Source organism: Ammospiza caudacuta, chromosome 7 (assembly GCF_027887145.1).
Source record: "Ammospiza caudacuta isolate bAmmCau1 chromosome 7, bAmmCau1.pri, whole genome shotgun sequence".
Lineage (NCBI taxonomy): Eukaryota > Metazoa > Chordata > Aves > Passeriformes > Passerellidae > Ammospiza > Ammospiza caudacuta.
This window is the reverse complement of record NC_080599.1, coordinates 43454023-43481543: the sequence shown is the minus strand read 5'-3', so window position 1 is coordinate 43481543 and position 27521 is coordinate 43454023. Positions and strand designations below refer to the sequence as shown.

At 42.8% G+C, this 27521-nt stretch overlaps 1 protein-coding gene across 1 annotated transcript in view; it reads left to right on the top strand.

The window, feature by feature from the left end:
* The window catches only part of GLIS1 (GLIS family zinc finger 1), a 177880-nt gene extending 151098 nt beyond the window's left edge, over positions 1-26782 (top strand). The window contains 5 exon segments of the mRNA XM_058808922.1: positions 482-614; positions 5612-5762; positions 18490-18674; positions 24015-24182; positions 26646-26782. Coding sequence (XP_058664905.1) covers positions 482-614; positions 5612-5762; positions 18490-18674; positions 24015-24182; positions 26646-26782 — 774 coding nt within the window.
* Positions 26783-27521: the final 739 nt, after the last annotated feature.

The following is a 27521-nucleotide window of genomic DNA, read 5'->3' as shown; positions in this document are numbered from 1 at the left end:
TTCATTTCCATGGAGCAGAGCTGACACGTGAGTGGAACCTCTTCCCATCACCGACAGCCTCGCTCTGCCACTTCCAATCTGATCAGCACAAATGCTTTTTTTTCCCTATCAAATGCCTTTCCAAGTGTCACAGTTACAGGGTGACGCAAACCTTTTGCCACAGAATCCAAGAAACTACAGAAAGCCTGAAAATGTGCAGTTCAATTACTCAGGAAGGTTTGAAGGAACACAGGGTACATTATTTTTGAAGCAAACTGGTTGTTGATGTAAGATTAGCACACTTTTAACTTGTGCACTTCAGAAAACCAAAGTCATCTCTAATTACAAGTGCCAAGTACTAGACACATCCTTAATTACACTGAGTTCCTAAGAATGGCATTTCTTCCTTCTATATATAACCCTTAAGGAGATAAACGAAGTTAATTATAAATAATTTGGTTTTACTATGTAACACAATGTTTCTTTTATCTTCCTCTTGTAGTTAAAGTCCTGTACTGATATTGAACAAGATGTACTCAGTGAATGCTTAGCTATCCAACAGCTGCACACATCTTCTCAGCACATCCTGGATGGGAAGTGTGGCAGATCTGTAGCTCCTCATGATTTAATTACAGGTAAGAATACTTCTAATGAGTGTGGTGCTAAATATGTCATACAAGAGAGGATTCAAAGCAGAAAAGATTTGTCACTGTGGAAAGTGATGAAAACTCCAGACCAACAAATAAGATGAAATAATTAAGCGAGTTGTTTGCTAAGGGCTTGCTTTTTTTGGTTTTTCAGCATTAGTCAGAGAAATAGCTGCTGTTAATTTCATGTGAAGGGGCAGCAGCCCTGCTGAGAGTCTGTCTCCATCCATGTGTTCTCCTTTCAAAGTTGGTCTGGGCAGAGTGCAGGTGCAGGAGCTGTGCTGAGTCCAGTGGATGCTCTGGCACAGAGTCCCACCAGGAGAGTTTTCTTCAGGAGCTGCAGGAAAGCTGAGGAGACTCAGTGTTATGATGCACTTCGGATCATAACAAAAAATATGGTGATACATGAATGGGAGAAAACTCGAAGTTGAAATGTCAAACCTTCTTCTAATAATATTTTCTAGTATTTAATCTTCCTTTCTGTATTTTCTTTTGTTCTTGTGATTCGAACAAGAGTTGGCCCTTTTCAGGGGCTTTAGACTCTTCTATACATTTTATAGGAAGAGAAAAAGAGGATTCCATTCCCTTCTGTGGGAAATAAGATACAGATTCACAGTTTTGAACCCCAGCAGAGGATCCTGAATCAGAGATGTGCATTTTGAGGTCCTGTGTTCAGGTGGCACAGAGAGAGGCACTCCCAAAAGCCAGCAGTGTAATTGTAATCTGCCTTCTGCAAGAATCTCCTACTTTTATTTGATTTCTCCAAATCTTCCAAACAAAAAATCCATTTTGCTTAACATCTCCTATTCTCTTTTCTAGTTCAAGTTGCATTAAAATGTTGGAATGTGAGTGGTGAACAGAATGGAGTAGAAAGGGAAATACCCCATCATTCTGATGTACTTTCCCTGGGAGTCTGAACTCAGGGCTTACATGTGGCTCCTTGAAAAGTGGGAGAAAGCTGGAGGGATTTGGGGTTGATTTCCAGTCTCTGCCTGTGCCGCCTGCTCTGAATAAGGTTTGTGAGGGCAGCAGTGGCCTGTGCTCTCCCCTTGACAGCCCCATGTAGCAGGAGCATGGCTTGGCCTCCCCCTTCCAGGCAGGAGCAGTGACATTTTCCCTAGAGCAGGCTGTGCTTCAGAAACAGCCTCAGATTTCAAGTGACAACAATAAAACAGGAAAAGAGTTATTAACTCACAGATAAACAGACCATCCCTAACCCCTCAGTGTCATTTCAGAGAATCTCTTGTGAAATGAAGGATTTTATCTGTCCATAACTCTGGCTTTGTCTGGTATGATTTCTGTGCTGATTATATCAATCCATCATCAGGATGTTGTAAAAAAACCTGTAAATCTTCCCTGATACTTCCATCAGGTCACTCCATATGAGACCCCATCAATGCACAGTATGAACAAGTGCCAGGGAAAAATAAATCAAGACTTGAAAGACTGTTTTGCAGTGAAACAGAAGTTGCTTCATCATATGTGCAATACAGTCCTCAGTCAAAACTGTTCCTCTGTCATTATTTAGGGCATATAAACCAAAGTGCTGATCCTTACAGAATTAAAGCATGAGGACATTCCTGCTGCCACCTATAGTCTGCAGTGATTGCACATTTGCTCTTTCAAATAAGCTGAGGTAATATTTTTTGAGAAATCAGTTGTAATTCTGTATGTAGGCTATAGATGGATAAATATAATGTATGATGTCCTCATATTCAACTTGAAATATGAAAACATTCATGGTTTGGGCTTTTGAGTTTGGTTTTTGTGTTATTTTTTTCAAAGAAACCACATTATTAATGTGCAGAGCTCTGGGCTTTAGGGATCACTTGGATTCCTGGAGAATTTCAGTTTTGTCTTTCTCCAAGTTAAAGCACATTTTAAATATGTCAGGGATGAAAGCCCATCACAGAAAAAAAACCAAAATATTAAAAAAGGCCCCATCCCTTGTGTCTGACTTCAAAGTAGGTAAGACAGTGAGCAGAGGAATGTTTCTGCAGTCAGAGGAACCCATTGTTAGCTGAGATCTTCCTCCTTTTTCCCTCCTCATAACTAAAATGCATCGTGGCTGCACACATTTAACTCTGCCTGTGGACAAGAGCTTGTGTCACTCTGGTCCCACTCAGGCATTTTCTCTGGGTTTTATTGTTGTTTGCCTGCTCTCAGCGTAAAGCTGAGGGGGAAAGGCTGCTGGTCACAGATGCTCAGGGCACTGTTTTAGCCACAGATGTTAGGTTAAAGGCCAAGCCATTTAAAATACTGATTGATGACTTCTATTTACAAGCTGAGATGGTCAGTGTGTGAGGAGGCCCAAGGTGCACAGGCCTGGCATGGGCTGCCCTTGCAGGAGTCACTCACAGCAGCTCCAAAGGCTTCAGGTACACAGAATATTAGTGCTCAGTGCTGAAAGAAATGGAAGAAAAACTGTAAAAGGGAAGACATTTTGGAAGTACTGAAAATTATACTGAGACTGGATTAGCAGCTGCTGTTCCCCCCTTGGCTTGTTGGTCTGTGGGGAGGGAACTGGGGTGAGGCAGCACAGGGATGGCTTGGGGGGATGTGGGACAAGGGACAGCACGTGCCAGACTGGGTGTGAGTGGTGCTGCACAGAGGTGTAGGGACAGGAGAACTCGCTGGTGACAAACCCTGAGAGCCTCAGTGCCCAGGTCCAGGCAGGGGCCTTTTCCCTGAGGTGTGATCGGGAAGTCAGAGATAGATCTGGGAGAGGATGTCCCCAGCTGGAGACTCGGCAAGCCCAGCAGTGGGCACTGGGTGTCCCCAGCAGTTCCACAGATGGGTAAATTCCTCTGCAGAGGGTTGGGGCTGGCAGAAACTGGAGGTGCCAGGGATTCTGGTTTAATTTGGTTTTCTCATGTGGTGGGTTTGAGTGCAGGTATCATGTGGGACTCTGCTGCCCACACAGAGTTGTGGGGTGGTTTTTTAAACATCTTCTTGCTCCTCTAGAGAGTTATGTTGATTGTAGGTACTTAGCTACTCTGTCTTTCTCATCACCTCAAGGAACAGCCAGAGACATCCTGAACATGCATGAACTGTTCAGGGGTGGGATTGAAACATGGAGTGTGTGTGCTGGCCACCACACTGCTAAGATGACCCTTTTTTTGAGGGCTTTTGAGCTTTTTGCACAAGTTACTGCTGGGCCAGCAGTGTGGGAGCCTTAGAGCATGACCAGCCAGGTTTAGGGTCTGCAGTTTCCTCCGGGCTGTGCTGTCAGTGTACCTGAACTGGTGCTGTGGGAAACAGAGCTGAAGTGCAAAGTGACACTGAACAGTCGAGGTCAAATTTGGCTCATCCTTCAAGCCTGACATGGAATGTATGAACAATGAGGATGTGAGGGAAGTGGAAACTGTTGTATTGTGAAATGCACTGAAGCCACCAGTGGAAAAGCATTTCCACAATGTAGCATCCTTGCTACTGACTTACTGTTACCAGAAGAGGCTTTGACAAATAAATCCTCACATCACCTGGGAACATCTGATTTCTTAAAGCCCCTTCTGTCTGGTGTGCAGTGCAGAAAGCAAGTTGTTTTCACTGGCTGGTTGACAAATGTTCTGTCTAGCTGGAGACAGAGATGATGTGGTTCAGTTTTGTTGCTTTAGATCTGTCAGCAGCTGAGGACTCATTGTTCATGAGGGGTTTTTGACTCATCTGAAGCCCCCTGACAAAGGTGGCTGGAATCTTGCCTCGGTGGTTCTGCTCTTCAGTCACACACAGAAACAGATGCTGACATTCAGATGTTGCTTCTCCACCCCAACGGTGTCACACATTCCCCTCAGCTCTGGATTTTCACGTTGCCTTCTGCTTGTTCCACGTCACTGGGAGGGATTGGGAGGGTGCAATCCCAAGCCCTGCCAGTGACACAGCTGGCACATGGCTCTGTCCTGGATGTGCAGCTCTGCACACACTGAGTGGGAAAGAACAGTGAATGGTGCAGGAGGAGAGATGGCAAAGACAGGCCCAGAGGGGTCTCTGTGCTCTAGGGCTGGACACTGAGAGCTGGCAGACCCCACTTGCTGCTCACTTCAGTGTGAGTGGCAGTTCTGGTCCTCACCCATGTGCACATGCCCTGGGAGGGTGGGACAGAACTGTGGCAGATGTGTCGTGGGCAAAACTTGAAGATGAGAAAGGCAGAAAAACTGGGAAGAGAAGGACAAGGAGTAGACTTTTCCCAGAGCAGCATGACAAGGAGCCAGCCCTCTTCCCCTGCCATATGGTGGCATTTGCATGCTCCATGCTTGCACTCCTGTGATGTCTGTCACCACAGAGACCTGTCTTGGTGTATGATCACTCTTCAGAAGGGAGAAAAAAACTTAATTCCAAAAAACCTAATCCCAGCATCTTCATCCAGGAGCCCTGGCAAAGCTTCCTCAACCATGGGTAGGCTTGAGGGCATGGTAGGCACTTGGCTATTGGTGCCTTGCTGCCATGGTAGAGGAGAGTCCCCAAAAATGGCACACCCACCCTCCTTCAGTAATTCTGTACTAGCAAACCTGTTTTCATGATCTCATTAAAAAATTCTCCTTGTTCCTCTTTGCATTTAATTTATTGGGCTTTCCTTTGTATAAATATGTGATATTTGTAAATAGTCTGGTATGTCCAGCAGCTTAGTAATGGAAAGTCAAATGACAGAGTTTGAAATGAACAGCAAAACCCCAGGGTACCATGGTCTGTTTGCTGTGTGAGCTCCATCCCCTGAGCACTGCAGGGGAAGTTATGCTCACAGCTATGGGAAAGGCAGGGTGGGAGTCCCACCAAGCCCTCATGGCTGTCAGGAGGCTTCTGCAGCTCTGCAGCGTCCAGGAGCACCTGGAAGGGTCAGAGAGGAGACACCCACATGCCAAAGTGCCATGGCCCAGCTGTGAGTGCTGTGTCAGGTCGGGAGGGGGATAGGGAAGGAGCTGGGGACTCTGCAGGTGTTACTGATGCTTCCTTGCTTACTTTGTTTTGCCACTGCTGTGTGTTCGCAGGCATGTACAGTGGATCCAGCAGCAGCCACAACGGCCCCTCCCCAGCGGTGCTGCCACCTCCTCATGACATTCCCTCAAGGCACCTTCCCCTGGACTCCGCCCTGCCCAGCCCACACCAGCACCAGTCGCCGCTGGAGAGTGCCAGGGACGGGTACGTGTGTGATGGGAGTGCTGGGCCTGGGTCTGCCATGGTCATGGAGGATGAATTGTTTATTTCACTTTGCATGGATGCTGTTCAAAAGAAAACACTGGCCCAAACAAAGCGATTTTGTTTGGTTTAGAATCATGAAATAATTTAGTTTTCATGGGACCTCAGAAGGTCACGTCATCCATGCCCTGTGCAAAGCAGGGCAAACTTGGACATCATTATCGGGTTGTTCAGGGCCTTGTCCTTGTCTTTGACAAAACATAATGGGATTTTTTTTCTTCATAGCATGCAGTTACATTTAGATTTTAATTTTGTTTTTTAATTCTTGCTGGATGACTTCTCATAGGTTTGGATAAGCACAGAGAATTTTTCTCAGCTAACAGGAGAAACCTCTCAGAGGGTAAAACCCGACCTATGACTCACTCAGGAATTGGGCTGTGTTTGCCTTAGTAAGGCTCACTGAGTGTCAGAGCCACGGCTTTCTCACTTCCTTGCTCTCTGATAACGTTTTTGCTGTGCACCTCTGAGCAGCAGGCCAGATCCTAATCAGGGAAGAGTGTTTAATCCCACTGATGGTAGGATTGCACTGCTACAGCAGGGGTACAGTTGCATGGCTGCAGGGTGTGAGATTTCTAAAGCACTGTGTGTCAAGGCTCTCATACCATCTCAACAGTCAAGAATCTCTGCAAGCCACAAAACTGCTCTAACCTTTTTACTCAGATTTCTTCGGTGCCTGGCCTCATTCAATTCATACTTACAAATTCAAATTCATACTTACAGTTTTACTTCCCAGCACTTTGGATGGAAAATGGACTCTCATTTGGCATAACTGGTGGGAATTTAGGATACAGAGAGATTAAAGGATTTTCCTTCCCTAGGAACATGTTGATGTCCTTTAGCAAATATAGCAATTAAATGTAGAGTTTTCCCATCTCCTCCAGTGACTGACCTTTCCCTTCTTTTATATGGTGCAAGGAAAGGCCAGAAGGATTTTAAGCAAAGGGCAGAAGGCAGAGTGTGTGTGGCACGGAAGAGGTGTGGTAAGGAAATTTACACCTGGGGTGGATGGAGAACAATCTGATTGAGGAAATTCAATTAGGAGCAAACTAGTCCTTCTTATTTTCCTAATTGGGGAATGAATTCTGCAGCAAGGTGAGCTCCTGTGCCCTCTGCTCCTTCAGCCTTCTCTTCTGACCTCAGCTGGTAGCAGTAGCGGTGTCCCCCTCCCAGTGTGATGGATAGACTTACCCTGTCCTTGTCCCACAAAATGCCTGTGCCCAGCCCTTCTCCTGCCCTGCCACATTCCCAACCCTGTATTTCCTGTTGGCAGACTCATTCCCATGGCAGAGTCACAGGAGGCACTGGGAATTACTGCAGATAAACAGGAAGTTTTCTGTAGCAGAGAAGGCAGTAGGTCAAATAGGAATGGAGGCAGACATTCCAAAAGTCATCCATGAGCTGTTCTTCCCTGCAGAATGGGACAGCCTGAGCCTGTTGGAATGGAATCCCTCCCTCTGTCTGCTCCCAGTGTGCTGCTCTGCTGTTGCCTCTTGGAGCTGGTTCCTAGGGGAGTTAAGGCAAAAATCCCAACCAAGAATGAAATAAAGTAAGGATATACTATGGGAAGGATTTAGCAGACTGTCAGGAAGGTGGATTTGTTTCTAAGGCCCTTTGTGTCCTGGTGCTGCTAATAAGAAATGAAAGCCTGAGCAGGGTGAGGGCAACAGACAAGTTTGCAGTTTGAGGGGTCAGAAGCCCCCAGATGAATTCTCATTCCTGCCCCGGTGTCTCCATTCCAGGGCACAGCACTTCCCTTCCAGCAGGAGCACCATGGTCAGTGGGCTGAGCCTCTCAGTGAGCTCAGACACACCAGAGTTTCATCAGAAATGTCTCTGCCAATTCCAGCTTCAGTGCACTTTGGATTCCTTCTCTGAGGAGACAACAGTGCTGATTTCTTATCTCAGTGCTCATGTACCTAAGGAAAGTCTTTGCCCAAATATCCTGTGACAAAATGTGGGAGTGAGATAAGATTCCTAACCATGAGCCAAACGTCAGGGAATGGAGTCTGGAATGCATTTCTGAATAGTTATTTTAAAACAGGGCATCCAGTTTCATGACATAGTTACTTGGAATTTTTCAGCATCTCAAATACCATTTTCTAAACTCAAAATAATCTTCATTCAGCATTGTCATTCCCAGTCCAGGATCCTCCTGCTGTATTTAATGCTTTATGCTTACATTATTCATGACTGCTGAAATGCAGCCCATACACGACATCTTAATTGCAAGTGCAGAAACTTTGTGTGAACTAATTAATAATCCTTGAGTTTCATTTAGCAGGGTTTTCTTTAAAGCATCCATCCATTTAACTGGGCAACGTCACTGAACACAAAATGACAGCACTAAGGCATGCTGTTCCCTTGGCCAGCTCCTGGCAGTGCCATCCCTCCTGGAAGGTACCAGGGGTTTGCAGTGGGAAGGGAGCCCAGCCCTGCCTCCTGCATGGCACTGCTGCAGCTCTGGCACACACAGAGGGTTTGCCCCATTGTCAGCTGTGTGCAGAGAATTCCTGCTCTGGGGATGGGGACAGTGACAAGGCTGGATCACATCGGGCAGTCTGTGGCAGGAACCAAGTGATTACTATCAAGAAATCTAATTACTGAGTCATCAAATGTGTGAGATGCCAAAAACTACACAAGGCAGAGTACAAATAGTCTACTCAAGTTTGACATGAGATTCAGAATTTGATTTAAAGGCTTTTTCTTTTTTTTTTAACAAAAAAAGCCCTATGTTACACTGTCCTTTGCCAAAGTCAATACCAAGTGCAGCAGTCAATTTTCCCAAATGGTTTGCTGAGACATTTAAATAGTTTGACAAAATTATCTAATTCACTTGAAAATGTTCTAACAAAATCTGACCTCATTACCGAATATATTTATACTGGCTTTATTCAATATGGAGCACATTTTTTCAAATTCTGGAATGAAGTGTATGCTACACTAAAAAAATCTACTTATATTGATATTAATTTAGCTAAATGTGGTTGGCTGAGAAATACTTCAGCATGCAGAAAATGGTCTTGGCATGATCCAGATTAAAATGTATATTTATTTTTTATTTCAGGTAGCAAGTGTTTATTTTAGCATTTCTTGTAGCATTTGCCATGTATAATGTCAAACTGGGTTTCATTCTGCCCATTGCAAAAATAGTCTATTTTGATTTGTAGCAGAGTGAGGACAGAAAAACAGCTTTTACTATTAAATCTTGGGTGAATGTTGCACTTGGCTTGCTTTCCACTATTTTTTTTAGCTATTATTATCCAAGTCATCTAAAAACGTACCTAGTTTCATTTGTAGACCATCTCTGTAAATTGCAATTTAGAATATTCAGTGTGATAAATTATCAGCTTTAATGAAACTGATCTGACTGAAGTTAAGTGACTTTGAGTGGTGGCACCAAGTTTGGGATTTGCACCAATTTAGTGCAATGGCCCAACAAGGTCACTTTGTAGGAGCTGAACACGATCCCTGTGTGTGTGACTGAGGCTCTCTGTCACTTGTGTGCTGTGACAAACAGCACTTCTGTTCCCAACAGGAGCTGGGGCGCTGACAAATAATGACTTGATTGGGAGGGTGATGTGTCTCCAAGGGAAAGGAAAGTGAAACCATTTTTTTAATATTCCTGTGGTAATTTAGGTCGTTTCTGCTCTGTAAACACACCAGTAAATGAAGAAGTAGTAGGATTAAGACATCTGTGATGGGCAGAGGTGGTGATTAATGAGGGCTCTGAGCCAAATCTGGTGAGCCTTTACTATAAAGGATTAGCTCTAAGCAAGGTTAGAGGGAAGGGCTCACACAACTCCCTGTGCCTGGGCTTCTCCCCAGCCAACTGCAGCCAGCTCAAACCAGGGGCCAGACCCCCCCCGAAGTGACACTGACCCCCACAAAAATCACAAGAAATGGGATTCAAGAACTGTCAAGTGAAAAGAGACATTTTAATCAGGGTGCTTAAACATCAGAGTTTTTGTTTGCTCTCTTCTTAGCACCTGTTATTTCAAATACCACAGGAATGCTTCAGTGTAAAGAGTTCTCTGTTAAAAACTTAGTCCTTCACTTCTTTTTATGTGAAGTAACATGAGGTACACAGAGCCTCCCTTCTGCTCTACCAGGGAACACCAGATTTGAAATCCCTGATAATTTTAAACTTGAAACTAAACATGCAGGATAAAATCTTGTCAGTTACACAGGGGAGATTCTTTCCTGTGCCGTCTCCTTGAGCTGCCAGGATCCAGGCCAGGTAGAAAAATACATTTGTGCCCCTAATTCTCATTACTTTAAGAGACAATTAGGTGTCTTAGCCACTTATATCTGATTCTTACTAACCTTGTTTATTGATTAATCTTTTCAATTAAGTTTGTGAGCTCATTTAAATCAATGGACTAGGAATTGACATGCTGTTAGGAACTTTGTGGGACAGAAACTTTTATTCTCTAGAAGTACTTTGGAAAACTAAATACCTGCACAGCTTTCCTAACAGACCAAGGAGATCCATCCCTCATTCTCTGTGGATTCCACTGGAGAATACTCTTCATTTATAACAGAATACACAAGTCAGTGGTTTAGTCTTCCCTTCAAAAGCACTAAAACCAGTAACAAGAAACAGATACCTCTGACAGCTGAAAACATTTTCAATGGAGGAAGCCAAGAACCCTTCATAATTTATCTCAGTGTTATGGATCTGAGCACGCAAAAGGGGCATCAGTACATCTGTCCAGAGAGAACAATGTACAGGTGCTGCACTGGGCCCCACCAAACAAAGAAAATCCGTAATTAAAAGCATCTGCCTCCAAATCCCAACTCATTTTTCTCCTTGGAGAAAATGTGATCAGAATTCATTCATAATCATGTCCAGATAGGCTTATACAGGTTCCCCCCTCCCCTTAAAGCTAAATTAGCATTAGCAACATGCTTAAGGGTAACCTGGTGCTGGATCCTGAGGTAAACACTGTTTGTCCATCAGCAGAAATAGGTGGGCAAGTGTTTTCATTTGAGTTTCTGAGAGGGCTGCACTGACACTCAGGATCCTGGGAGCCTCTCAAAGTAAGGGCTGAGGTGCCTGCCCAGGGGAGACACTGTAAGGAAAACTGAGTGAGAAATCAGAGAGTTACAGGAGAAGGTGGGAGGTTAAAGGAGATGGTCAGAGTAACTCAGAAAGCATTTAACATTAATTCAGCCAGAGCTCTTGTGCATTACATTAATGATTTTAGCCATTACTTGATTTATCTGTAATTAAATTTACACTAAACATCTGTAAAGCTTTTTTTTTTTTTTCTCTTTTTTCATCCAAATTTTGTTTGTTTTTAAGCAGAACTGCTGCAGTTTGATGCAAACCATATACACCAAACACAGGAGTTTATCATGGTGTAACAAATAATGAAGCTATTTTAACATCTCCCACTGTTGGGTAGTGTGTTCTGCCTGGCAGACCTGAAGACAGCAGACATCAGGACCTGTGCAGAACCCACCTGGAAGCATCTTGCTGCCTGTTTGCCAGAGAATAATGACCTCTGAAGTAAGATAGATCAGTCAAGCATGCAGCACATGCAGATAATCTGGAGTAGACAATCTCTGTGTTTGATTACATGTCTTTGTAATTCACTTCCTGGCAATCACTTGAACTGAAGGCACTGCCCTTTATTTAAATATGCTTTTATATTTCTTTGACCCTATTAATAAGGCTTTTCTTTCACTCCAGAATACCTTTTCCTGCTAGATTGTAAGCTAGAATAATTTTTCAGATCTCCCTCATGTAGTGACTTCCACTGTAGCAATTCATCAGCTTCATTTCAGAGGTTATTAAACAAACTCTTATAAATACAAACATCCTTTGGAATGGCACAGTTCCCATAATGATCCCTGTGAGGAACTGCTCTGCAGAAGTTGCACATCTCAGGTCAGAACAATTGTAGAGATACTTATTTGACACAGAATGAGTGTGTTTGTGTGTTTTGTGAGCTTGTGTAGATGATGACGTGTGACAAACACTGAGTTATGTTCTGTGCCCACTCAGATGAGCACATGTATTTGGTAGAGCAGACAGGGAGTATTTCAGTATTTCAGGAAGCCCCTCTGGGCCCAAGAGCAGCCCCACACAGAAAACCCCTGAGTGAACCAGGAGAGAACTCTTACGGCTCCTTTGTGATTCTGAACATGAAATTGCTTTTGTATCACGGTTATTGGTATCACTAAAAATATTCTAAAGCAGTTAAATGACCTGTGACTCTTCAGTCACATGAAAGTTGCTGTGGAGAGTGTTCTCCATAATATTTATGAAGCCCCTCTTACTCCTTAGAGCTGAGCAGCTCCTGCACTTGTGGATTTGGCTCAGCGTGGGTGAGTGAAGGTGCAGAACTGGATCCAGGTAATCCAAGGCAGCATTTTGAGTGAAAATTAGTATTTTGTATTTGTCTAAAAGCCAGGCAGTACTTTCAGGATGTCACACACAGGTGTGTCACAGGCTGCAGCTGCAGTAGAGCAGGGAAAGAGCCTCTGACCATGTATAAAAACCAGAGACAAGGTGTTGTACCTTGGAGCACCTTGTGGTACCCTGGAGTCACAGCCCTGTGTCACAGCCCTGGGACTTGGGTGCTCATTGTTTATAGGAAAAGGTAAGAAATGCAGTGATGCCCAGCAAGGTGATCTGTGTTGAAGGATTTATTATATATCAGGGAGAGAGGGGGAAGAGGAGAAAGGAAAAGAAGGAGAGAAGGAAAAGATTCCTTGCATTCCAGAAATGTAGCCAGAGGCACCTGGCAGTGATTAGTGCAAAGGTTCACCAAACTTCAGATAGAGTCTGTCTTACAGAAAAGTCCAAAGGAGTGAACGGTGTAACTGTTTCCTGAGCATGTGCTGACAGAAATTCCCCTAGGGCAAGACCCAGAACAGAAACACGTGGCCACAGATTGGGCCCTATCCAGGGACCTGATTAGCAGAGCTTTACACATCATTTTTAATATTATGGGAAGAGATGAAAATCCGTGTTAACTTTTTTTCCCATTAAAAAAAAATAATCTCCTGGTCCTGGAACTGAATTGGACTTTCTCACAATATCAGTGACTATGGTGCTTAGGGGAGAGATTTTATGAATGAACTGGTTGGAGTGCTGGGTTTTATGGGAGAACCTCTTCTCATGGAAACTCTGAGTTCCTGTAAGTGGCTACAGTGCTGCACTTCAGATAAAATGTGGAGCTGCTTTGGTTTGTGCTTCTTACTCTGGTGCTTTATTTGCCATTTTTCTTTATGTTAATCTGAGTTAAGTCATGATTCTCAAAAGTCACAATTTTTCAATCTGGCCATACTGCTGTGCATGTTACAGAACAGTTTTATAACCCAAAATATACAAAAAATGATTTGACATAAAGGACAGATGTTTTTCAGCCTGGATTTGGTCCTGTTTCCACGGAACTTAATGGGATATGGGTTGAGGTTCTTTGTCTGGCTGAGGAATCTGCCAATCAAGCCATCACACCATTAAAGAAAAACAAATCCAGACAGTTTTCATATTGGAAACATCCCCATCTTACATATTTCCATTTGCAGTTATACTTCATTCCTATTTATAATTCAAAAATCTTATTTTGAATTAATTTTTATTATTTTTCAGTTTTAATTTTCAGTTCCACTCAGTATTTACCAAGTATACTGTATGCAGTTTGGCAGTCAAGGTCTAGTCAAGCCCTCTTATCCTAAAGAAGCTTTATAATTTCTTATTCTGTTAATTTGTCCTGGAACTGGTATTGAACAAAGACTGAAGCAAAGGGGTAATCAATTTGTTCCTCAGACTAAGCACTGTGGACACATAGAAAACACCTATCCAGACATTGTGATGGAATCTCAGAACAACCCAGGTCCATCTGTATTTATTTTTTTGGTTCTTTATGTTGCACTGATATTGGAACAGGACATTTGGTGTGCATTGGGAGAATACAGAGATCCTTAAACACCCATGCTTGCTTGGGGAGGCTGAGAGTGCAGACAGGATCAATAATTCTGAAGCAAAGTCATGGTGCTTGTAGCCTTTAGGTGTTTTCTGTAGGTCACTGCTGGCTCATGGCATACACAGGTAGCTCCCTCACAAAGGCCTTACTTACAATTTAATATAAACTTCCACCATCCAAAATTTATTGTTAAAGCATGGTCACAAGAAAGTTTATAAAAAGTTTCAGTGGGATTTCTGGTTGAGATTCCTAGGGTATGCACTTAGAAAGTGAGAGGAAGATCAATCTTTTTTATGTTTTGACTTAATTTTCCCTTTTAAAAAGTCCTTCTGTTAGGACCAAGATTTCTATTTCTATTGATGTGACAAGTGCTTTCCAGTGGAGCTGAGGAACTGGTTTGTTGTCCATGGCTGCCACTTGGTTTCATGATTCTTTGTGGGTAGAATCCCATTGACTGCAGGAGTTCTGTGGGAAGGGCTGTGGAGCTGGGCCTTTTCAGGCAGTGTTGGTGCAGAAATGTGCACAGTGCCACAGACAAGGTGGTTACTGAGTTAGGCTCAGTTATTCCCAAAGCTTCCTTTTGGCTCTGTGTGTGTGTGAATCACACAGGATTTTTCTGAGTAGTGCTTTTCCTTGATTGCCTGCTGGTGCCTCCTCAGAGGAAGTGTTGGCCCTGCAATCCCAGCTGCAGTCCCAGCTCCCTCAGACAGGAATTCCATCTCCAGCTCCATCCTCCAGTGCTGCTCCAGGGGGAACTGGAGAAGGCCCCAGTGCGTGGTCAGTCACCCTGAGCTGTGGTGAGAGAAGAGAGCAGAATTCCTCTCCTCCTCCATGGGCGATCACTTTACATCCTGAAGCACAAGATGTGATTACCCCTCGCTTAGCATGGAAATGTTGGTTTTGGCCATTAAATGATTCGGTCCCTTGGTAAAAAAATAGGTATTTTGTTTGATTCTGTGGCTCCTGTGGCTGTGAATGGCACAGGCCAGGGCATGCTGTGTGAGCAAAATGTTCCTTTTGTTTCCAGCCAAGCTCCTTCTCTCCGTGGTGTCCTGTTGCTCCTGTGTCTTGGACAGGGTGGAGAGGAGGCTCCCCCATCACACCCTTGTATGGCCCTCAACAGAAATACTCCATAGAGCCAGGAGCCCTCAAATGTAATGAATTAAGGAAGGATATGGATTTTTTTTCATGCCTGTGAGAGTATTTATATCTCTTTACATACAGCTATATATAGGCACAGATATATATTAAAAGGCCCCAAAGGAGCTGCAAATTTACTGAATTATGCAAGTTACAATTAAGGTAAAATATATGGTATATATTTATTATTACTTTCCAAACCAAAGCAAACTGTGGTTGTAGTACAGTATTAACAGGAAATGTGCAGGCTATTAGTTATTGAAACACACATGCCTGAGCTGCTGCCTGGGAATTTTAGTGTATCCAGCTGAGTTCCTGCTGTAAGTCTTTCAGTGTTTCATCTTCCACACAGAAGGCATCACCTTTTAGGCTCTAATGCATTATCTGTTTAATTTGTATCAGGAATGATTCCTCCTCTTTTAACAACCTGAGTATCACAGCAACCAAATTAGTAGGCAGATACTCAGGAGAGAATTAAAAACACAGCACTGGAGACTGGACAGTTTGGCTGATGAAAATCTCCCCTTGAGTGTGCCAGAGCACATTCACACATGCACACGCACACACAGAGAAATATTTTAGGGACCAGCTTGAGCCGTAGGGATTGTGATGAATATTTTAAGGACACAGATCTCCATGTTGGCCACTTGTGCTAACATAGCCAGATTTTTCTGCTGAGCAAAGTTCTTTCCTAGCTGAAAACTGCCTGAAGCTCCAGGAAACATGCTGAATTCCTTGTTGGGAGAGCTCGAGCAGAACGTAGCAGATTTTTATGGTGAACTGCTGAGCTCTGTGAAAGTCTCTTGATGCAGAGGAGGCAGCGATGCTCAAGTGTTCCCCGGAGCTGTCAGGGTTTCAGCTCAGGTTCCTGCTCCTAGGATACAGCTGCCCACAGCCAGCAATGTTTGCTGAGCAGCTCCAGCACTGGGAGAGCCGTGCCCAGAGAGCAGCAAGCTGGCAGCTTCACACACTGCTCAGCATTCCCAGCTGGAGCCGGGCCTGCACCCTCTGGCCTTGCAGGGGACCTCTCCATCCCTCAACACTCGTCTCAAAGGTTTCGAGGCACAAACCCTGTTGAGCTCACACACAGGAAAAACAGGAATGCAAGAGAGCGAGTGGGAACAAGCACTGCTTTAAAAATAACAATGAAAACTTAAATTCTTCTCCCTTGGTTAAGATTTAAGTAGCCTCTGGGAGTAGTTAAAGTGGGTAGGGAAGCTGGGATTTTCAGTATTCCCACAGCTGGATACCTAAGTGTACCATTTCTGTTGGACAAAGCAGTGTGCTTGCACAGAATTTAGAGACACGATGGCCCATCCTGACAAAGCACTCGGAGCAGCCCGGCAGGTCTCCATGGGGTGCTGCGTTTCCCAGCAGTAGCCGGGACAAGGCGTTCCAAGAGCAGGCAGAGGAAACCCAACACAGGCAGTTGCCGAGGACTCGCTCCCCAGCAGCCTTTCCCTCCCCTATTCACAGTGGTTTCTGGCTCATCCCGGCACTGGTTTCTGGCTCATCCCGGCACTGGAGTTTTTAGTACATCTTTTGTTTCTCTTTTAAATGTGTGTGTGGTCATTACCCATATAAATGTCACTATCATGAGCCCTTTAGCTATTATCTTTCCAACGAAAACAACTGCAATCTTTTTAATCTCCTTTCAGATAGAAGCATTTCCAGGCCTCTGAGAGCGTTGCTGGCGGGTGGGGGACGATGTCCCTGTGGCTGTGAGCCGGAGCAGGGGCTGGTGGCGTTTGTCCCTGAGCTGGGAGGAGCACAGGGAGCCCCGGCATCCCCAGACCTTTTTTGGCACCTCTGCAGCCTTTTCCAAACCAGAACAAATAGGATCTTTTTCTCCTTACATGTTGGCTTCTTTAATTTGACAATAGCCCTCTTTGTTTTACATATTGCTGATCAGCACTTACTGGAGAGAGTATCTTTCTCGCAAAAGAAAATTATTTCCTGTGACCGTGTTCACTGGGGTCCAAGGATGAGGGAAGAGATGAGGATCTGACTCCATGTTTCAGAAGGCTTGATTTATTACTTTATGATATATATTAAACTATACTGAAAGAATAGAAGAAAGGATTTTATCAGAAGGCTAGCTAAGAATATAAAAATAAATTATGATAACAAAGGCTCTGTCTCAGACTCTCTGTCCAAGCCATCTGGGCTGTGATTGGCCATCAATTAGAAACAACCACATGAGACCAATCACAGATGCACCTGTTGCATTCCACAGCAGTAGATAATCATTGTTTACATTTTGTTCCTGAGGCCTCTCACCTTCTCAGGAGGAAAAATCCTAAGGAAAGGATTTTTCAGAAAATATGTCAGTGACAGTTTTCTAGTTCTTGCTATTTAACTTGAAAATATCCTTGCCTTCACCCCTTTAACAACACTAGTTTAATTCCTCAGTTTAGTTTAGGGAGATTCAGTCTTTGTAGTTTGTATTATCGATCTTGCTTCCTTGTTTTGGGAGAAGGAATTGTCTGAGCATAGGATGGACTTGGATTGGTTGATTTAAACCCCTTCTAATATTTACAGTGTCACTGTGACAGCTTTTGGCAGCGTTCCTGTGCCTCTCATGTTAAATTGGGTTAAGCTCTTGTCACCATTTATTCACAGTTCCCCTCTGTTTACCTCTTGCACACTCTCATGTAGTGCTTAGCCCTCACTGGAGCACAGCCTCGCTCCCAGGGCCAGTCCAACTGCTCCAAGAAGCCATCCTGTGAAATGATGCTTTATGGTGTTTGAACAGCTTGTGCAGGGGTAGAGGAAGACACCAGTTAGAGACTGGAGTTTTAATTTAGTTAATTTTTGTCTGCCTCCAACAGTTTGTGCTCACTATTTTTTTCCAGCTTGGTGACATCTATTACAACCTGCAGAGGTTGTTTTATATTTTTTCCTCGGGTTCTGTAGCTGGGAAGTTTCCACAGGGTGGCTGTCAGACAGTGAGGTGGATTTTGCAGCATCTGAAGGTTCTGGTGCTGCTCACAGAGGTCCTTCTCAGGTTTAGCAAAAGCTCTGGAGGCAGCAGAGAGGGTATTGAGAGCTCCCCACGCTGCCTGTGCTGTTTGACAGGGCACCACTGGGCTGTGGGGCACAGGGCCCCTTGTCACAGCTGTGGGAGATCCACTCTTTGCTCATCTGCAGAGTGAAACAAACACTTTTCTTTGTCCTGGCTGCAGCTTGACCCTGTTACAGCTATGAAGGCACTTAAACAATTCACTTGCATTTACCCATTCTAGCTACATTTCCCACTTCTGTTTCTAGACATGTATCTCAGCTCACAAAGTTCTAAATCAGATGGAGCTGTGTTTAAGTTGCTCACTGAGGAGTGGTGTCATTTTGATCTATCTGGCATTTATGGCAAGTGCAGGAAATCAGTATAAAGGAACAGAATTCTTTGTCTAACTCTTGCCTCCTAGCAAATATCTGAAGGTAGCACTGCATTGTTGTCCTTTTTTCCAATATAATTTGTACCTGCAAAACAGACTTCTCTGTAGTTTGGCCATTAGAGAAAAAGTTCATACAAGTATTTCATTTTGCCATATTATGATGTGATATGTGAAGTTTTTCTTTATTTTCTTTTTCTAGGCTTGCTCCCAACATAATCTCTCCACTTGTCAGCCCCCTGAAAGCTTTAGTTCCACCTTCCCTCTTGCAGAAACACGGCTCTCCATCATCCCACAGCCAGTCACCCAACGGGCAGCAGTTTTCTGGGCTACCAAATACACCGTACACCCCATTTCCCAACCAGTCTGTACAGCAGGGATCTCAAGGTAACTCTTCCCTCTGTTTGTTTTTTGCAGCTTTTCTAATTTCCACCTGGAGAGAAAGAATTTATTTTGCTTTTTTCATATTTGGCTAATAGTGTCAGCATTTCAGTGGGCACTTCAGTTTTTAAATTGGATTGATGTACATACAGATGTGAATTTTAAGGCAGGTCCATGCTGTGATATGTCATCATAATGGGGAAGGCTGTCCCAACAGCAGATTTATTGCATTTATTCAGGTGCTTCATTAGAAGGCTGCTGGCCATGCACCTCCCCTGACTGGTCATCCAGCCTGGAGTGTCCCTGCAGGAGCCATCCAGTCCCAGAATACATGGGCTGCTCCATGCACTCACAGTGATGCACAAGACATGGAATTAGACAAAGAAAGCAAATTTTTTCATTTATTATTTGGAAGTTTGGCTTGTTTTACATTGTACAGTAACATGTAAATGCACTCTGTACAACTGTAGAGTGCCTGTGGGACTCGAGGACAGGAATGGGAGCAGTAAGCAGCTGTCCCAGAGCTTAATTTGAAACATTTTTTGTTCTGAATTACTCAGCCTTTTTAATTGCAAGCTTACATACCTATTCTGGGATTCTGCTGTGGGAACTAATTAATGTTCCTGAAATTTTTGAGGCACAAATTAGCAAGAGATATTATTATCACAGATTCTTCCAGTAACAGGAGCTTGCATATTTCAGAAATCTGTTATGCAATCCAGATGGTGAGCTGCTAAAATGTGGTAAATATTCCCAATAAAGAAGTGTACAGGACATCTGTCTGCTTGCAAGAGCCTGAGCACAAAGCCCTGAGCAGCTCCCAGCTGGGATGGGGTTGGGTATCCCAGCAGTTCCCTCTGCCCCTCGTTCTCTGAGCAGTGTTTTTGCTCTTTGCTTGGAAAGGCTTAGTCTGAAAAGTTAAAGCGTATTATATTTAATGATTTGTGCTGAAGGAAAAACTAACTCAACCTGATGCTCAACAGATTATTCAATTTAAAAAGATTAACTCTGTAAGGGAGAAGTGGCAGATTTATGATAGCATATAATGATATATGATTATGTTGCTATAATGAGCTAAATAACTACAAGCCACAAGAGGAAAGTTTAGCAGCTCATTACTACGGCAGAAACAAATGCATAGACAGAACAAGTTTTGAACCACTTAAATAAATTGACTTTATTCCTTAAGAAAACCACATTTCCTTTTGAATGAATTGTTGCTTTCTAAGTGTTATGTCATGTGGTTTTGAAAAAGCAATAATTTTCCACTTTGGCCAAATGTTGAAGTATTATTATAAATTAATTATGGAAATGGTCATTCCAAAATCAGTTTTGATTAGCAGCCTTTGAAACCAATTATCTGTAACCTGTACTTAGCTGCACTTGCTCTACATTTTCTTTTTTTTTTTTTTGCCTCTCAGTTCATTAATAGCACATTTTCTAATGGAATCCGTAATAATTTGGGGGTTTTGAATTTTTGCCAAAAAAAGGTACGCCACATAACCTTAGTGTAGAACCAGGCATCTGTACAGAAGCACATAAACAGTGTGGATGTGGAATTTTTAGGAGATGGCAGCTTCATCAGGCTGGTAGCAGAAATATTGATAATGAAAGAACAAGCTGACATTATTTATATGTTTTAACCTAGCTGTAGTAAGATCACATGGAAATCATTACATGCTGAAAGAATTTGGCAGGCAATGGAATCCTGTAGTTATTTATACCTGACATGATTTCTTGTCAGAAATTTTATGGAATTTAAAAAGCTGAGATTTATTTGCAAATACATGTAAATGACATGACATAACAAGATGGCATTTAATAGCCATATTCCAATTATTTGCTCATTACATCATTGGTTTTAAAGCTGCTTGAAGTTTTCTAGGCTGTGCCTTAGAGAAGCAGAGGCAGCCAGTGCACTGTGTGAAGTGGCTAAGTGCAGCTTTTCTGCCACAAATTATTTCAAAGCAAAATTTTAACTAAATGTTATGTTTGGAACTCAGTTTATTCCTTTATGAACTGTTATATTTCTACATCTACTGTACATAAAACATTTAACAGTGATCATTTAAACTGACAGGGCATTTAGTAAATTCTTCACTTGAAAATAACCTCAGAAAATTCTTGATTTAAATCAAAACTGAAGGAAAACCTGAAATCCATGTGGCAAAAAAAATATTGGTGAAACACTTATTGCCAAGTTGGTACTACAGATTTGCACTCCAGAAGGAGCAGGGATGTCTGCACTGGACCAGCCTTCTTGCTTACTTTGTATTTTAACCCTTGAAGGGAGTCTTTTTTAAGAACTTGTAAAAATGCTCCCTGTGTAGTTTAATCAACCATATGTGGCTGTTAACCCAATGCTTGGTTATGGGATTTCAATCATATTTTAATTCCCCATATTTTCTCAGTGAAGCATTTAAAGAAATGTAAAGGAACCACAACAAACGCAATGAACCCAAAGGGTCAGAAATCCCATTTTTAGTGTGATGCTTTGTTCTGTCTGCACCCTTTCCCTTCCTCATTCAATGTATTTTCTTTAGTTTCATTCCTGCATTGATCCCACCTTGCAGGCAGGTTGGAACAGGGAAGGTGCATTTCTCTGTATTTCTGTGAAGCACTTGGCAGGAATCATCTCCTGGTGAAGTCAGCAGTGCAGAAGCACCAGGATTTTCCTACACCCCCCTCGCCACTTGGTGGTTCCAGGAACACTTTTCCCTCTGCCTTCTCAGATAATCTCACAGTGGTGCTGAGGGATAAACACTGCAATCCAAAAGAGGATTTCATTGCTCATGGCAGTTCTTTTCCAGACTGATTCTGAGGCAGTTCTCTGCTTCAGGTATTTCCAGACAGTGTAACTTCAAACACTGCAAAATAACCTTTCCCCACAGGTCTTGGGAAAACCCTGGATCTGACTGGTTTCAATCCAGTTCTGTCATGCTTGGCTGCTCTCTGCTTTTCTAAGCCACTGTGCCAGCTCTGTAGATCATGAAGATTTTTAATTGATGTAACAAAGGCAAGCCTGGGAGCACAAGGGAAGGACAGCAGTTACAGGGACAGAGAAGATACACGTCATGCTTTCCCTAGAAGTGATGTCTGTAGCAGACATTCTGGAAAAGGCTCATTTATTTTTTTTTTTTTTCTCTAGCAATGCATCTAAGTGTTCTCTGCAACCAGTTGAGCCTACTTTGAAGCCAAATGTCTCTTTTTTCCACTGCTCATCTCAAAAGGATGTATTTTTAGAAGGCTTACAGCAAGGAGTTTGTTTTGTAAACAGAAAGGATAAGTTTCAAAGCCAATCAATAACTCACTGTACCTAAAACCACATCAAAAGAGGGCTGTGCTACCTCTCATAAGAGGTCCTTGGTTCTTTGAGCCAGACTCTCCAGCAGTAAATAGAGTGGCTGGCTGTTTGTTCCAGGGAAGGACATGCATCATTTAATGCTCAGCTTTCCACATTTTTGGGCTGCCTTTGCCATAGCAGCAAGTATGAGCAGCCTTGGTACAGAGTGTGTAGTGTCTTTATCTAAGAGTCCTCCATTAGGACTTCCCTAATTGTGGACATCAACAATGTAGCTGTTTTGTAGTGGATCATATGTTCTCAAGAAATTAAGCATCTAAATCCTTGCAGATTCTGCCAAAGCACATCTTAAACTGGGAACCTTCAGAGCAAATCTTTCACCACTCAATGAATTGATTACATTTCTACTCAAGAATTGTCTCACTTGGCCTTATTTATTGCTAACTTAGGAAATATGAAGTGAGCAGACCCTGAGCTTTGCCTGGTATTGTCTGCTTGGTCAGACTTTGGTAGTAGAGGAAAAACACAGATAAATGTAGGAGATCTTACTGAACAGTAGAGAGCTTGCACACTGCAGGAATTGTAAGGGTGTTCAAGCTCACAATTCACCCCACATAGCCCCAGCTGCTCTGGGGACAGGCACAGGATTTAATTTCTGAACAAACAGACTGAAGAGCAGCACAGGCAGCCCAGCAGGGCGGGTCTCTGCTGTGAGTGGGGCCGAGCTGTCAGCTGGAAATGGGGAAATGTGGCCGGGACTGGGATTCACTGAGCTGCCCCGAGCTTCTGCAGGAGTTCCTGAGGAAATGTTTCACTCTCTGCAAGACTGAGGGAAGAAAGGCAACAACTCTGTATTTTTTCTGGCAATTAGAGGAAAATCCTGAAGCACGTCCTGCTAGACTTTAGGCTTAATTTGGTTGACTTCAGTTGCATTTAAGGGTAGGAGAATCATTCCAGAGAAGGCAGGAAAAGGGGCGGCTGATAGGAATGTGCAATTAGTGTGCATTGCACCCAGAATAAGGAAGAGCTTATTGAGGCAGGAGGAAAGAAGAGAATTAAATCAGGCCATGGTTGCTTAAATATTGTGATGTACTTTGAGATCATCCTTCTGGGAACAAATTCCAATTTTTTAGGATGTTGGAACAAATTATAAATTGCAAAATTCCTTTTTCAGCCATTCATTCATCCTTTACTGTTAAATGTCTTCTTTTGTTGTCTACAACTCATTCACAACTTCTGATGGCAAAACCCAAACTGCTGGGTACTGATAATACAATACTTGGGAAGAAAAACCCCAGGATGTAAGAAGTTTTGGGTATGTGGAGACGAAAGTCAAACATGCCCCAAAAGCAGAATGACTGAGGCAAGCAAAGACCATACAGATCTATCTCAGCACTTTCCAGAAGCAGAAGAACCTCTGGTTGAACTCAGTCTTTACCTGACAACTATCTGGAGTCAGTCCTGCACTTCTAGGTCATTGCCTGCACACTGTGGTCCCCTGTGTCCAGTGAAAGGGGGTTCATTTGGATCAAGAACAGTCTGGGAAAGAAGTTTGAGGAACCTGTGAAGGTGTTTTGGACAAACAGTGCTGTCTCCAGCAGTGCACAGCATACATTGGATGGCAAAAGACTTAACTGAAAACAAAGCAGTGCTATTTATTTAAATATTGCATTGTTGTCTTTAAATTAACAGTGATTCATTACAGAGACATTCCCTTGGGAGCTGAGCATCCTGGACCTGATCCAGTGGAGGGGTCACTACTTACCTTGGATCCAAGGGTGCTGTTGACTGTGTTCAGCTGATCTATTGCTTGAAATTAAGCCCATCCTTGAGATTTTTGCTTGATGGGGACCACAGTCCACAGCACCTTGTGAGACCGAGTCTGATGCAGCTCTTCTGTAACTGCACTTTACAGAACAAGATGATCATTTTCCAAAGTTAAAACTGTGGAACTAAACCCCCCAACAGTAATGAAATGCTGTGACAGAAATGCTGTGGAGGTAGTACCACTGCAGGATTGAATTGTGTGCAATATCTGCTTTCAGGTTACCAAGGCAGCTTTCACTCCATACAGAACTGTTTCCACTACGGAGATTGCTACAGAACAATGGACCAGTCTGTCAGCAGTGATGTGCTCACAGGGGAATCCCATTGCTTCAATCCTCTGAGGCAGAATGGCTATCACATACTCAATGCACCTTTAGCTTCAACAGGTAATTTATTCCACCTATAAGGAATTATCCATCTGATATTTGTAGCAGGAGGGGCAAAGAACGCATTTTATTTTCAATGTTATGACAAAAACATGTTTGTATAAAAAACAGCCCTGAAATTAATTTTCATCTGTAAAAACTCCAGAAGGAAAGCAAATTGTTTTTTTAAATCATGCTGTATTTGACTGATAGACAGAGTCTCTTCCATTCTGCTGGATGCCATAGGCAACAGCCACCTTCAGGAGAGCTGGCAAGGCACTGCCTGCATTTTTGTGTGGTCTGTTCATTGCACATTTCAGGTGTGCTTCAGGAAGGCTTTTATAATCAGGTCAAACTTGTAATGGCTACATTACTACAGTACTTCAATATTTTAGTATTCTTTTTTTTCTATCTTTAAAATTAATAATTGACAGAATTGCTGAAATCAAACAAAACATGAGTATTGTCAGAGCCATAAAGCACAAGCATTTGCTGCAATCTTTACTTACATATCTGCAAGAAAGTTCTCTTCATGTCTGCACTCAGGAGGGCACCTCGGTTAAGGGCAATACTGAAAACATATGTTTAAGTGCTTTTTGAATTGGGGCCTGAGTCAGACCACAAAATTAGAGTTGACTTTCCTGTTTGTTTTGTATTAAAGGAGACTCTGTTCAGAGCAAGTGTGCACGCATTTGTCTGCTGTTCCATTCTGGGAAGTGCATGCATCAGTAACCAACACAAGGGAAACATTTAAGATGAAGTTTCAACTTCAACTTTGAATTCTTTAGTGTTACTCATAAGTTTGATATTACTAAAACATAGGGTTTTTTCATGTTAACATCAAATTTCAAGCTTAGATTGACAGCCTGCAATATTTAAAGAACAGACTAAATAAACTTTCCAAAAGAAATTGTAGCAGTAAAGAATAATACTGTGGCAAGACACCAACTTCAACAACAGTTGATTTTTCTGTCTGGGCCTAAACTATCATGAAATGTTTCTGTTTAGTATTTTTGTTTTTGGAGTGGTTATTGAGGCATGCAAATACTTAAAAGGCTGAAACATAAACATGTATGAAATATATATATCTCATCTCATCTTTTAGTGTGTAACATAGAACCATTCAGGTTTGCAAGATTCATCAAGGCTATGCATTAATTTTTTTCAGGCTTTTATAGCACCATTAATATTAAATGAGATCTCATCTCGCAGGAATGCCCAGTGTGACTGGCAAACAGCTGTTCCATGAATCACATTAACAGTCAATAAATTTTTATTTTCTGTTCAGGACTTTGGATAGTTTACTCTATCTGGAATCTAATTATGATTTCTGGGTGTATGCTTATCTTGGGTTTTATCCATCTGTGGTTCTGTATCCACCCTGTATACAGGCTCATCAAATAGAAATTAACATAACATAAACACTCACAAAACTTATCAAAATACTGGTCACTCCACTTGGTCCAACACAGATAAACATGCTGAGGTCATCCTCCAGAACCTCTGGACATTCACTGTGTGCCAGATTTCTGCAGACAGCAGAATCTTGACCTGTAAACCAACAGTAAATTAATAAGTCATAGGAAAATGCAGAAATGTAAGTAGAGAATTTGATCTCAAATAATGAAAACACACATAACAGTAAAATAGGCACAATGAAGTGGACAGGTTTTCCTGCAGTGAAATGAACATGTGGGCCTTGACTGGCCAGTTGCAAAAGCAGGCTATAGTGGATCGTAATAAGAAATTTTCCTGTCCTTTGTGTAGGCAATAAATGCTGTAGCATCTGGTAGAATGACAAACCTGCTCCTTTCCACAGGGATGTGCAGCTCAGGAGGTTGTAATAGCTGTGGAAGTTTGGCATTATGAAAGAAGGACAGAGAATTCTTCCCTACTGCCGTGGCTTTCTGGTAGCCTGGCAAGCAGCAACCAGCTTGGGCTGGTGGGCTTTGGTGGGCTGAGGTTCACTACTGCTCTTTCCACATGTCCTGTGAGTCTGACCTGCCCCAGCCAAGCTTCCTCAGACCTGCACTATGTGGAGAGCCAATAAATGCAGGATCCAGATTTCTTCTTCATCCTATGAGCAGCTGGGAGACTCATGGAATAATTTTTTTCAAAGTGCTATTAAAAGGAAAAACCCAGACCAAGAGGACTGCATCACTTCTAGTGCACACTTAGTAGGATCAATGCCCACTCATTGTTTTGATGTCCTGTTCAGATAATGACTGAGTCCCAAGAGAGCCCTGCTCTGATTCTTGCACTTCACTTGCAAGTGCACAGCTTTGCCCAGAAATGAACAGGAGCACCAGCCATGATGACTCAAACACCCACTGAAAACTGAGCCTCTCCTGGCAAGGCTCTAATGCTGAGCCCATTGCCCTTCCATTGCCACTGTGCTGTGCTGTGCTGTTGGGCCCCAGGCTGTGCCCCCCTCCTCTCGTGTACTGGCACTAACTCGTGTCCGTGTCCTTGTCCCTCCTGCAGGCTACGAGGGGATCTCTGAAGCCCAGTGTGTCTCTGAAGACATGGTCTCCAGTGGAACTGATGAAAATGGATTCTTCCAGAACAGTGCCTTTGATCACTGCTTGAATCACATTCCTTCCATCTACACAGATACCTAAGAGCAGTGCTGGCCTTGTTTCCTTTATTATACCTATAACTGCATATGTAATAACAAAGGTGTTGTTCAGTACTTTTATTTAGTCTGTATCCCTATATGTGCTCATTTAAATGAACACCTCACATTTACCAAACCATTTTATACATGAATAGTCTGTATAAGATAATATTGGAACCTGTTCCTTTGCTGTGGCACTTTGAAATTCATGCTTTAAGGGAATGAGGAGCATTTCAAGCAGCTTGTTTTGTAAGTTCTCTCAGTAAAGTGTAAATGTAAGTTATATAATAAACTTGTAAAGAAGATGTTTTCCTTCCTGGAAAGTATGCTTCAATTTGAGAATGTTGTTCCCTTTAATCAGTTTTCATTTAACTTGTTGGTTCGGTCTTCCCTTTTTTCTTTTTTTTTTTTTTTTAACTAAAAGGATTTTTTTTAATCAGAGACCTCATGTATATAAAGATCTACATTTGCTCAGCCGGTTTTGTATTTTCAGTTTTACAAGAAAGCATTAAAAACTGGAAACAAGTGTACTGTCATTTCTTAACACCATTGGGCTCCCTGATACTGCATTTTTAACATGCCTGAGAGGGATTTTAACAAAGCTGTGACATCTCAGTGACTGTGACATTACAACAGCCCACATGTATGTGAGGAAAACCAAGGGGCTTCCAGTGCAACAGGGTCCCCTGCAGTAGTTGGGTTCCCTGTCACTGTGGCTGCAGTTCCCAGCACAGTGAGGATTC